The sequence below is a fragment of the Drosophila bipectinata genome, unplaced genomic scaffold (assembly GCF_030179905.1).
Source record: "Drosophila bipectinata strain 14024-0381.07 unplaced genomic scaffold, DbipHiC1v2 scaffold_91, whole genome shotgun sequence".
NCBI classification, from domain to species: domain Eukaryota; kingdom Metazoa; phylum Arthropoda; class Insecta; order Diptera; family Drosophilidae; genus Drosophila; species Drosophila bipectinata.
The window spans coordinates 130,801-142,193 of record NW_027223016.1 but is presented as its reverse complement, the minus strand read 5'-3'; the positions used below and the strand labels follow the sequence as shown (position 1 = coordinate 142,193).

General features: G+C 52.6%; 1 protein-coding gene across 1 annotated transcript; it reads left to right on the top strand.

Annotated features, from left to right (window-relative positions):
* Positions 1-5,931: 5,931 nt before the first annotated feature.
* LOC138927736 (uncharacterized) lies at positions 5,932-11,134 on the top strand. The gene is made up of 4 exons (XM_070282879.1): positions 5,932-6,220; positions 9,008-9,822; positions 10,191-10,802; positions 10,982-11,134. The coding sequence occupies exons 1-4, from the start codon at positions 5,932-5,934 to the stop codon at positions 11,132-11,134; spliced, it is 1,869 nt and encodes a 622-aa protein (XP_070138980.1).
* Positions 11,135-11,393: the final 259 nt, after the last annotated feature.

Genomic DNA, 11,393 nt, shown 5'->3' with positions numbered 1-11,393 from the left:
TGGTTCAATCGTGGACCTTACCTTCTGCATCAGTGGTTTGTTTCGGAGGACTACGTGGTCCCTCAGGGATGACTACACTGCGAGCGACCACAAATACATAGTCTGCGACATAGAGGATAGAGAGCAAGCTTCCACAGCAGCGAAGCCTCCAAGATTCAACCCGGCTACATTACAACCGCTAAAATTCGCACAGGAACTAAGGATTCCAGATCCTTCAGGCGACGTCGAATGCGATGTTCACAACACCATGGCTGCGGTTCTACAGGCCTGCCGAGCCAGCATGAGGAGTAGCCGTGGGCATTCGAGGCACCATGAACCGGTGCCCTGGTGGTCCCCGGAGATAGCCCATGCGCGCGGAGAGTGCCTCCGAACCAGAAGGTTGCACCAAAGAGCCAGAGGAAGGCCGGACTTCGAAAAAAAAGAGAGGACTTCGCGGCAAAGAGGAAGATTCTGAAGAAGCTGATAAAGGAGGCAAAGACTAAGTGCTTTCTCGAGATGTGCGACGCTGCAGAGCAAGATCCGTGGGGATCGGCCTACCGGACTGTGGTCAAGAAAGCGAAGCAGGCAAAGCCGATCGCTCCAAAAGATGCCGAAACAATGAGAGCCATCGTGGAGCACCTCTTCCCGAAGCAGCCGAGTGGAGTGGAGTCTCCTGGGCCAAGTGGAGCAAGAGAACCTGCCGGCTCTACGCCGGATAAGGAAATAGGCGCCCTAGAAATCGTAGAAGTCGCTAAGGCTATCCAGGTCGGAAAAGCTCCTGGTCCAGATGGGATCCCAGACATCGCAATCAAACTGGCGATGACTGCGTGCCCGGACCGGTTCGCCAGGGTCTTCAACGCATGCCTACGGGAAGGCGTTTTCCCTAGAAGATGGAAAGCACAAAGCCTGGTCCTCCTCCCAAAGCCAGGCAAGCCGCCGGAGGATCCGTCATCCTTAAGGCCGATCTGCCTCATTGACCATGCCGGCAAAGCCCTAGAGCGCTGCATATGCCGGAGGCTCCAGGAGGCCGTAATCAGCGCGGGAGATCTCTCCCCATTACAATTCGGGTTCAGGGAACACCGTTCCACGGTCGACGCAATTTCCTTGGTCAGGAGGATTGCAGCCAAGGCAATCGAGGGGACCAGATGGGCGGGCGGAAGCAAGGAGTACTGCCTGATCGCCACGCTGGACATTAAAAATGCCTTCAATTCAGCCAGGTGGGATGTTATAGTGGAGGCGCTGCAAAATCACCGAGTGCCGACTAGCATCGTGGAGATCATAAGGTCGTACCTCAGTGATCGCACTATTAGGTACGAGACGACCTCAGGCATCCGAGAGCATGCGGCCTCCTGTGGTGTCCCTCGAGGGTCAGTTTTAGGCCCAGCCCTTTGGAATCTAATGTACGACGGGGTCCTCAGACTCGACCTCCCGGAACGTACACATCTAGTTGGATTCGCGGACGACATCGCGGTAGTCGCCGTGGCCAAGACGATTCAGGAAGCAGAGGAGCACTGCAACGCTGCTATTGCAAACGCCATCAGTTGGCTGGAACAGGTAGGGCTATGCCTAGCCCACCACAAGACGTAGGCTGTCCTGATTTCGAGCAGGAAGCGAGTGGAGACGGCTTCAATCAGCGTGGGAGGACATGTGGTCAAATCAACCAGGGCCATCAGGTACCTTGGAGTAACGCTGGACACGAAGCTTAGCTTCAGGGAGCACTTCGCAGTAGCAAATCGCAAGGCGGCGAATGTCGCCAGAGCATTAGGGAGGATCATGCTCAACTGTAGGGGCCCGAAGCAAGGACGTCGTTTACTTCTCCAGACCGTCTGCAGCGCAACGATGCTCTACGCAGCCCCCGTGTGGGCTGATGCAGCCAAAACAAGGTCGTATACCAAAGGTCTGACCAGCACATATAGACTGTGCGCCTTAAGGGTGTGCTCGGGCCTTAAGGATGTGCTCGATCTCCGACGACGCAGCTCTCGTCATAGCAGGCATGGTGCCATTCGACCTGCTCGCGGCGGAGCGCAAAGAGCTATATCAGGCTCTAGTAGCTCTGAACGGGCAAACTCCGGCAGCGACACGCCGTCGGGTTAAAGAGATCTCGAGAGCTTCGAGTATACAGAAGTGGCAACAAAGGTGGGACGAGTCGACCAAGGGACGGTGGACCCACCAACTAGTCCCCGACCTCAAGAATTGGCTACAGAGAAGTCACGGAGAAGTGAACTTCTGGCTCACGCAGGTTCTCAGCGGCCACGGATGCTTTAGGAGTTACCTGTTCAAATTCGGACACGATGATGACCCAAGGTGCCCTGAATGCGGGGCTGACGAGACGGCGGAGCATGTGGTCCTGGACTGCCCACGTTTTTCGATCCCCAGGCGGAGACTCCTAGGGGAAGTGGCGACGGCGGACGTCATCGGAAGGAGGTTGCTGGAGGACGCCCAGTTCTGGGCAGACTTGAGCAGCTTCGCCGCCTACATGATGAAGGAGCTGAGAAGGCTAGAGCGACTCCGAGCGGAGGCTAGGCTAGCCTAGGCCAACTGTAGTGGGGCGCATAAGCACGCCAATTTCCTGGCCCTGCGAAGCAAAGCCTAGCGGCATTACCGCAGGGGACAGGGACCGAGTAGACTCTTTTTCACTTTTTCTTTTTGTTAGAGCTTAGTTTTAAGACTTTCTTTGTTAATAAACGATTTAGAAAAAAAAAAAATATATAAATTTGGCAACGGTGTGCTGACAAAAATCCAACGAGTAACGGCGCCATAGTTTATGCATCAACCCAAATTTTTCGAGCAGTGGTGAGTTCCTGATAGCCCAATTTGAGTCTACACAACTTTTGAGAGATCCGAGTGGAGATCATGCTCACGCCAATTCACATACTCATACTCACTCTCATGAACACCACGTTAAAAGTTATGCTCTTAATAATAAATCGATGCAAGCCAAAACTCTTATACCAACATTTTATAATGGGTCAGGGTTCTCTTTAAACAAGGGCAGATACATGCCTACTAGCACCAACCCATTTGACACTGCTTTGCCGACTGTAAGAGAAGCTACCACCAATACGCAGTTGGCAGCCACGACCGCCTCTCCCATGTTGCCCAGTCTTGCCGTGTCCACTGATAATAACAGCAAGCGTAATCTGTCAGCATCCTCCTCCACTATTACGAGTGCATCCAAGAGAGCCAACCCAAACTGTTCCCCTGGCAAGGTACAGTCTGTGGAGGTAGTCAATAATTTCCTGGCCAACCTGAAGTCGTTCAAAGATGCCTGTGTGAGCCTTAGGTAGAATAACTATGTTGCCACTTTTAGTGCGCCGGGTGGTAAGCGCAAGGTGCCCTCAGCCCCCAATTCTCAGTCGTCTCCAATGGCCTCGTTTCAATACAATGGTTCTAGCCCAGAGGTGTCAGCCACCCACCAGGAGTCTGCTCTTGCGGTTGTTCATTCCTCGCCAAAAGATCTGGCCAAAACTCCGCAGCGCAATGTTGTGTTCACCAGTGATATGTTCCCTTCTCTCCCTGCCCTGGCAAAAACGCCTGTTTTTAAGAGTAAATTTGCTCAGAACTTGTGCAGGGATGGTCAACAAAAGCGCAATGGCACTGTTTCCACCTCCAAACAGAAGGACGATGAGTTAGATGCCATTCAGCCCTTGCCCAAGACTCCGAGCATGACGCCGGTCACACACAAGCCGAAAACTCCGCCTCTGCACCGGAATCTTCCTTCTATGACTCTTACCAACCCTTTGACGCAATGTCATAGGTGCCAGGGATTCGGTCATAGGAAGGATGTGTGTAGGCGTGAGTTTGTATGTATGAAATGTGCTGGCTCACACCCTACAACTGCATGCAGCAAGCCAAGAAGCACTGCTGCTCGGTGTTGCAACTGCAGGGGCCAGCACATTAGTGCATATAGAGGCTGCCCAGTCTACAAGGGCATCAAACGCAAGCTGTATGGCTCTCAATACTCTGCCAAATCCCCCTACCATCGGCCAGTCTCCTCCCAAAGCTCTCAGCGTATTAGACCAAATGCCAACTACGAATCACAACAACAGCGTAGATTACAGGGATCCAATAACAACAACTACTGGCATATCCTCCAGGAGTCTAGCGGTAGGCGTGCCACTAGCCAGAGTCGCCCCAAAGTTGTAGAACAGCCAACTCCCCATCAAAACAGCCAACGCCAGCGCCAGAATCGTCGGCGGGTTTCTAAACCTAATCCCTTTGGAAGCAGCTATCAGGCCAATGGGAGCCGCAAAAGTGCCAGGAATGCCAAGCGAGCCAACCCGGCTGAGAGACATCTGAGTCAGTTCCAGGCAAGACTCAAATTGGAGCAAGGATTGAAGGATGCGGCCCAGACTCGCAATTTCCAGTACTTAAATCATTATGGACGCCGGCAACTTGGCCGTCGGCAGCATAATGAGGGTCAGCATCAACAGAAACTGGATCAGCAGTCTGTGGCCGATTTAATTTTGCTTCATAAAAACACGCACACCAAGCTGGAACACTTGGAAGGCCTTTTCAACAAACTCCTCCAAACTCTCGGCAAGGTGGTTGCCATGTTGGAAATCACGGACGTTACGTTTAACAACTCTGCGGCTGCCTCTGGTTCTCCCTTGTCCGTGGAGATGCAATCCTTACTGGGGCACGATTCTTTTATTGACGCCATCACTGGCAATGAATCTATTTATGTTTAGATTCATTCTAGTGCCCTGATGAGTCTGCCATTAATGACTTGTCTGCGGTGGACCCTGCCACGCGCGGCTCCTACGACCGTGCCCAGATGGGTCTGCCATTAATGACCCATCTGCGGAGGACTCTGCCACGCGCGGCCCCATTGACCGTGCCCAGAGGAACCAGTCATCTTCGATCCTAACTGAAGAATGACCCTGCCATGCGCGGCTACAATGCCCGTGCCTAGTTGAGCCAGCCATTTTTGGCCTAACAGAAGGATGACCCAGCCATGCGCGGCCCAATGTTTGTGCCCAGATGAGCCAGCCATCGTCAATCCTAGCCAAGAGCACCCAGCCATGCGCGGCCACAATAACTGTGCCCATATGAGCCTGCCATTTTTTGGCGTATCAGAAGGATGACCCAGCCACGGGCGACTTAAACGACCGTGCCCAGATGAGCCTGCCATCGACATTCCAAACCAGGAGGACCCAGCCATGTGCGGCTACAACAACCGTGCCCAGTTGTGCCGGCCACTTTTGGCCCAACTGTTGGATGACCCAGCCACGCGCGGCCCAAATGACCGTGCCCAGATGAGCCAGCCATCGTCAATCCTAGTCAGGAAGACCCAGCCATGTGCGGCCGCAGTAACCGTGCCCAGTTGTGCCTGCCACTTTTGGCCCACCTGTTGGATGACCCAGACACGCGTATTCCAAACGACCGTGCCCAGATGAACCAGCCATCGTCGATCCTAGCCATGAGGACCCAGCCATGCGTGGCCATACCGACCGTGCCCAGTTGCACCAGCCATTGGGGATCCAATCCACGTTTTCCCAGCCATGCGCGGCACCCATATCTGCACCAGCCATATTAGGCACATATACTTTATGCCAAGTATGAATCTGCCACACTCGGCCCACAAGCCCTTGCCGAGTTTGCCCCTGCCAAGGTTTTGGCTATCAGCTTTGCACCAGCCAAAGGCGCCTTATAGTTCGTGTCGATCTATGACCCAGCCATGAATCCAATATAACGTGGCCTTTGAGTCGATCTTTGATCAGCTTTCGCTGATCCAATTGCGTTTCAATGTTTACGCGCAATGTTCTTCATGCACCATAGCGTGGTCCTGCCATAATGCAATTTGTCTAACAATCTCTCTCATTACAGGCTCACCTGCCTTGAAATTCTTGTAATGCCTGTCATTTCTTTGATTGACCTGAAGGCAAGATCCTGCCATCGCTTCCAACTAAGGAGGATCCAGCCATATGCGCCTTAAGCGCCCTCTGAATCATGTCATCAATGAACCATCCAAGTTTGAGCCAGACACGAATTGCCATCAAGCACGCGCCGCGGATGTTAAGTCATGCCAAGGAAGATCCAGCCACATGCGCCTTTAAGCGCCCTCTGAATCATGTCATCAATGAACCAGCCAAGTTTGAGCCAGACACGAATTGCCATCAAGCCGCGCCGCGGATGTCCAGTTATGCCAAGGAGGATCCAGCAACATGCGTCTTTAAGCGCGCTCTGAATCATGTCATTAATGGCCCAGCCACGCGCGGCCCAATAGCCGTGCCCAGATGTGCCAGCCATTGACATTCTAACCAGGAGGACCCAGCCATGCGCGGCCCAAACGACCGTGCCCAGATGACCCATCCATCGACAATCCTAGCCAGGAGGACCCAGCCACGCGCGGCTATTATGCCCGTGCCCAGTTGAGCCAGCTATTTTTGGCTTAATAGAAGGATGTCCCAGCCATGTGCGGCCCAAACGACAATGCCCAGATGAGCCATCCATCGATAATCCTAGCCAGGTGAACCCAGCCATGCGCGGCTACAATGCCTGTGCCCAGATGAGCCTGCCAACCCTGGCCAACTGAAGGATGACCCAGCCATGCGCGGCCCCATTGACCGTGCCCAGATGAACAAGCCACTGTTGATCCATCTGCGGAGGACCCAGCCACGCGCGGCCATTATGACCGTGCCCACTTGATCAAGCCATCGTTGACCCATCTGCAAAGGACCCAGCCATGCGCGGCCCCATTGACCGTGCCCAGATGAGTCTGCCATTATTGACTTGTCTGCGAAGGACCCAGCCACGTGCGGGCCCATTCACCGTGCCCAGATGTACAAGCCACTGTTGATCCATCTGTGGAGGACCCTGCCACGCGCGGCTCCATCGACTTTGCCCAGATGAGTCTGCCATTATTGACCCATCTATGGAGGACCCAGCCACGCGCGGCTAAGATGCCTGCGCCCCTCTTGATGCCATTGATGACCTGCCAAAGATACCTGCCCCGCCATGCTGATTGTAGGTTTTTTTAACTTTAATTCAATTCATAATTAGTAAACATTATGAATCTTGTAAGTTAATTTGATCTCATGTTTGCTTAATTTGCCATGTTAAAATTTTGCCATTGTTAATTTTAATCCTGCCATGTACTTTTTTTTTTAATTTGCCATGTTTAAAATTAAAATTTTGTAATTGCTGGTCTGGCGCGGTGGCAGTGCAGTCTGCCATGACCTACCCTACGCAAAAATGTTGCCACCTAGGTAATGAGTCGTAGTGGTATTGGCTGTGCTGCCCCGCTCTCCGCTCTCCCGCCCCCGCTCTCCCGCCCATTCCAGTTTGAGCGTCGTGGGCTGCGGACGTGCCTAGCGTTCGACCGGGCGGGACGCGACGAGCCAGCCAGCCTGAGAGGCTTCAGCGAGAACAGCCAAACAACCACGATCAATAAACATAACAAATACAATTTAAATAAAAAAAAAAAAAAAAGGAGCCAATTTTATTCCATTTAAACTAAAAAAGTGAGAATTTTGATACCAGTTGAACCGAACCATGTGCCAAAGTAACTGTACTCGACCATAACCTGCCATAACGGTTTGCCAAATCGCCATTAAAAGTCTAATAAAATAGTCTGCAGCTCGCCCTAAACCATTTAAACCATCAAATTAGTGCCAAAGCCATAAATTGTGTTAAATCTGCAAGGAATTAATAGATTTTATCATCAATTTTAAGCCGCCATTTCCATGTGCTTCCAATTGTGCACACACACATACGCTCCACAAAAGTACCCGACAATGGTTTAGTTAAGAACCCAAAGCAGTGAATATAAAGGCCAATAATTAAAACAAAATGGCTTCCAACGTTACAGCTAATTTTGTGTATAAAAACCTGCAATTTAAGTAACAATATTTTATGTTTTATTCCATGTGCTTACACCCATACACACACACACATATACATCCATATAAATTTGGAGGGAAGGTTGGAGGTCGAAGCGGACAGACGCGTAGTGTGGCGCTCCCCGAAGCGCAAGCCGCATATAGTGCCTGCGCGAAACATAGTGTTACATAAAGGTGCTCATCAGGTGCGCAAGGGTCTTACCTGAAAGGGAACATCGAGGCACGCCTCGAAATGCCCTAATCCGGGTTCATCCGACGCGTCCGGATTGATGGCGCCAACGCTAAGGTAAGAGACGGGGAGATCACTTTCTCTTCTCTTCCTTCCACCCACCAAAAAAGAGCAATGCACTGTCAGCTGGTTACTAATGCAGCCCTGACAGTGTGGGGCAACGAATACCCTAGCCTAGCGTTAGGGTTATATTATATATGTATATTTATATTTATATTTATATTTATATATTCATAATCTTTTTTTGAAACCCCCAAACCTTTAACCCCCCTCCCGCCCGGCAGCGGGAGCAAAGAATACTATCGGAACAAGCTCTGGTTTGTCGTAAGAGGCGACTGACAGGGCAGAGGGATATCCCTGCAGGTAAGCAGGGAAAGAGCTACTCGCAACCTTTCTCCATAACCCGAAAGGCATCCCCTCCAAAATAGCGAGATAGCGACCAGGGCTGAGTCCAGTAAAGCCCTGGGATAGGTAACTGGAAAAAGGATTTTGAGACGACGAACCCTGGGCTGACGGACAGCTGTATTCTGGCACCTGAGTACGCGGAGTGAACTCCCGCCGAAATGGCTGCCAGGCTAATGCAGCTTCTGCCCCCGTCCCGCTAAAATTTGGCAAGTCTCCAGGAAACGCTCCTTAGGTGTCGCCACTAAGCTGGCCGTGCAGGCTCAGATGAACCATACCTGACCAACGCGGATCTGGCTCTGAACTCTACACCTCGTAAGGGCTAGAGTCAACCCTAGCATGGACCTCACTGCGCGCAAAGGCAACCATGGGATCAAGGACGCGACTGCATAACACCTAAGGACAACGGCTCAGGAGTTGGGACCCAATAAAATGAGTATTACCACAAACCAGAATACAGTTGGAGAGGCGGCTTTCGCAAAAAGCTGCAAAATTGCAAGATCTCCCAGCAGCAAGCTGGGGGGTACCCCTCCTATTTCAGGAATCCGAGTAGACCAAAACAGGAGTAAAAACCAGAAGGCTGGAGACGCAACAACACTGCAGGACCTCGGGAAGGAGATCGCGCAGCTAGTGGAGATGCTGGAGGACGGCAAAAGGAGGTCCATCCACCAGCCAATGAGGGACACCATAGTGAGCATCCAAGCTCTCTATGAGCGGCTAGCCTCTCAGACGGGCGAGCAGGGACGTAAGGAGGCGCCTAAATCACACCAGGCGTCACAAACATCGCCCCTTTTTCGACCGATAGCGGAACCCAGGAGGAAGGGAACAGGCCCAGACCCCCCCAACAACAAGAGGAGCAAGAGGGAGACTGCGCAGGCGGCGACTCGAACGAGGGCGGAAGCCAGGACACTAGGGCAGACCGTGGAACCTGAAACTCAGGCGAGCAAGGAGGTCCAAGAATGGAAGCTGGTTGGCCCCAAAAAGAAACTGCCGAAGAAGCAGCGGGCAACTAGCTCAATTCCCAAGGAGAAGCCAAGGCCGGACGCACTGGTCATCACAGCTAAGGGCGAATCTAGTTACGCCGACATCCTGCGACGTGTGAAGCAGGACAAGAAGCTGCAAGGACTAGGCGAAGCGGTATCGAGGATTAGGAGGACCCAGAAAGGAGAGCTATTGCTCCAACTGAAGAGGTCAGGGGAGGAAACAGCAGCTTTCAAAGCCCTGGTCTCGGAATCGGTAGGTGATCAGGCGGAAGTGCGCTCCTTGTCGCACAAGCTCGAAATCGAGTGCAGGGATCTGGACGAGATCACTACAAAGGAGGAGGTTTCTGAAGCCATTGGAAAGCTGGTGGAATCTCCAGGAGTGCCGGTAAGCGACATCCTTTTAAGAAAGGCTTTTGGCCAGACGCAGACGGCCATAATTAGACTGCCTGCAGCGTGTGCTCGGAAAGCAATGAAGGTAGGCTGGTTGAAGGTAGGCTGGGTGCGGTGCAGACTCAGGGAAAGGACCAGAGTCATTAAGTGCTTCAGATGTCTCGAGTTTGGGCACATGGCGAAACAATGTCAGAGCGCCATCGACCGCTCACGAATGTGCAGGAGATGTGGCAAGGACGGCCATATGGCAAAAGACTGCGCGGAAGAGCCAAGGTGTGCGTTCTGCAGCAACGCCGGGAAGGAAGCAGGACATATAGCAGGAAGTGGGAAATGTCCGATGTTTAGGAGCGCCCTATCACAAAGGAAAAGCTAATGAAGTGCACCCAGCTCAACCTTAACCATTGCGAGGCGGCTCAGTCGCTGCTTAGGCAGGCGGTCAGAGACGAAAGGACACAGGTAGTCCTCATCTCGGAACCATATAGGAGCATCCCAGGAAACGGATGGCTGACAAGCAGCTGCAAGGGTGCGGCTCTGTGGTCAACGGAGACCGCTCCACAGGACATTAGGACATCCAGCGAAGGTTTTGTCCGGGCCAAAATAAATGGGGTTACATTTTACAGTTGCTACGCCCCGCCAAGATGGGAAATCTCGCGCTACCAAAGAATGCTACGAAGCCTGGTAGCGGATGCAAGAGGCAGATCGCCGGTGGTCATTGGAGGGGACTTCAACGCCTGGTCCCCGGAGTGGGGAAGCCGCGCACCGAACGAGAGGGGTACCAGTCTACTGGAACACTTTGCGGCACTAGACGTGGTCTTGGCCAATAGAGGCCAAAAGCTGACGTACAGCAAGGCAGGGCGTGGATCTATTATCGACATCACCTTCGTTAGCAGCGCACTAATAAGGAGGTGCAACTGGGAGGTCAGTGATGCTTTTACTTTCAGCGACCACCAGGCCATACACTTTACCCTTGGAGGGGTAAGTAGGAAACGGATTCCCAAGGTGACAGGACCGAAATGGAAGGACTTGCGTTTGGATCGAGAAGCACTCTCGGTAACCCTGCAGACGCTAGACCGGACTTCATCATCCTCCCCGGAGGGAGCAGCAGAAGAACTTTCAGGATCACTATCAGATGCTTGCGACAGTGCCATGCCTAGGAGGAAACCCAGCAGAAGAGGAGCATCAGTATAATGGTGGAACCAGGACATTCAGCAACTAAGGACCGCCTGCCTGCGGGCAAGAAGACGCTTCCAAAGGGCAAGAGGCTCAGAGGACCTAACCACAAGAACGGAGGAGTTCAAGGCAGCTAAGAGGGCCTTGAAACTGGCTATAAAAGCCAGCAAACGGGAATGAAAATCTGCGACGAGGCGGAGGTGGACCCATGGGGCACAGCCTACAAGGTCGTCATGAAAAGGCTTAAAGGGCAAGAGCACCTAAGACCAACTTGCCCTACACTATTAAGGAAAATAGTGGAGGCTCTGTTCCCGAAGCACCCGCCAAAAAGGGAGACTATACCAGCCGATGATGGGGAGCCGTTTACGCCAGTTACGGAGGAGGAGATCCGGAACT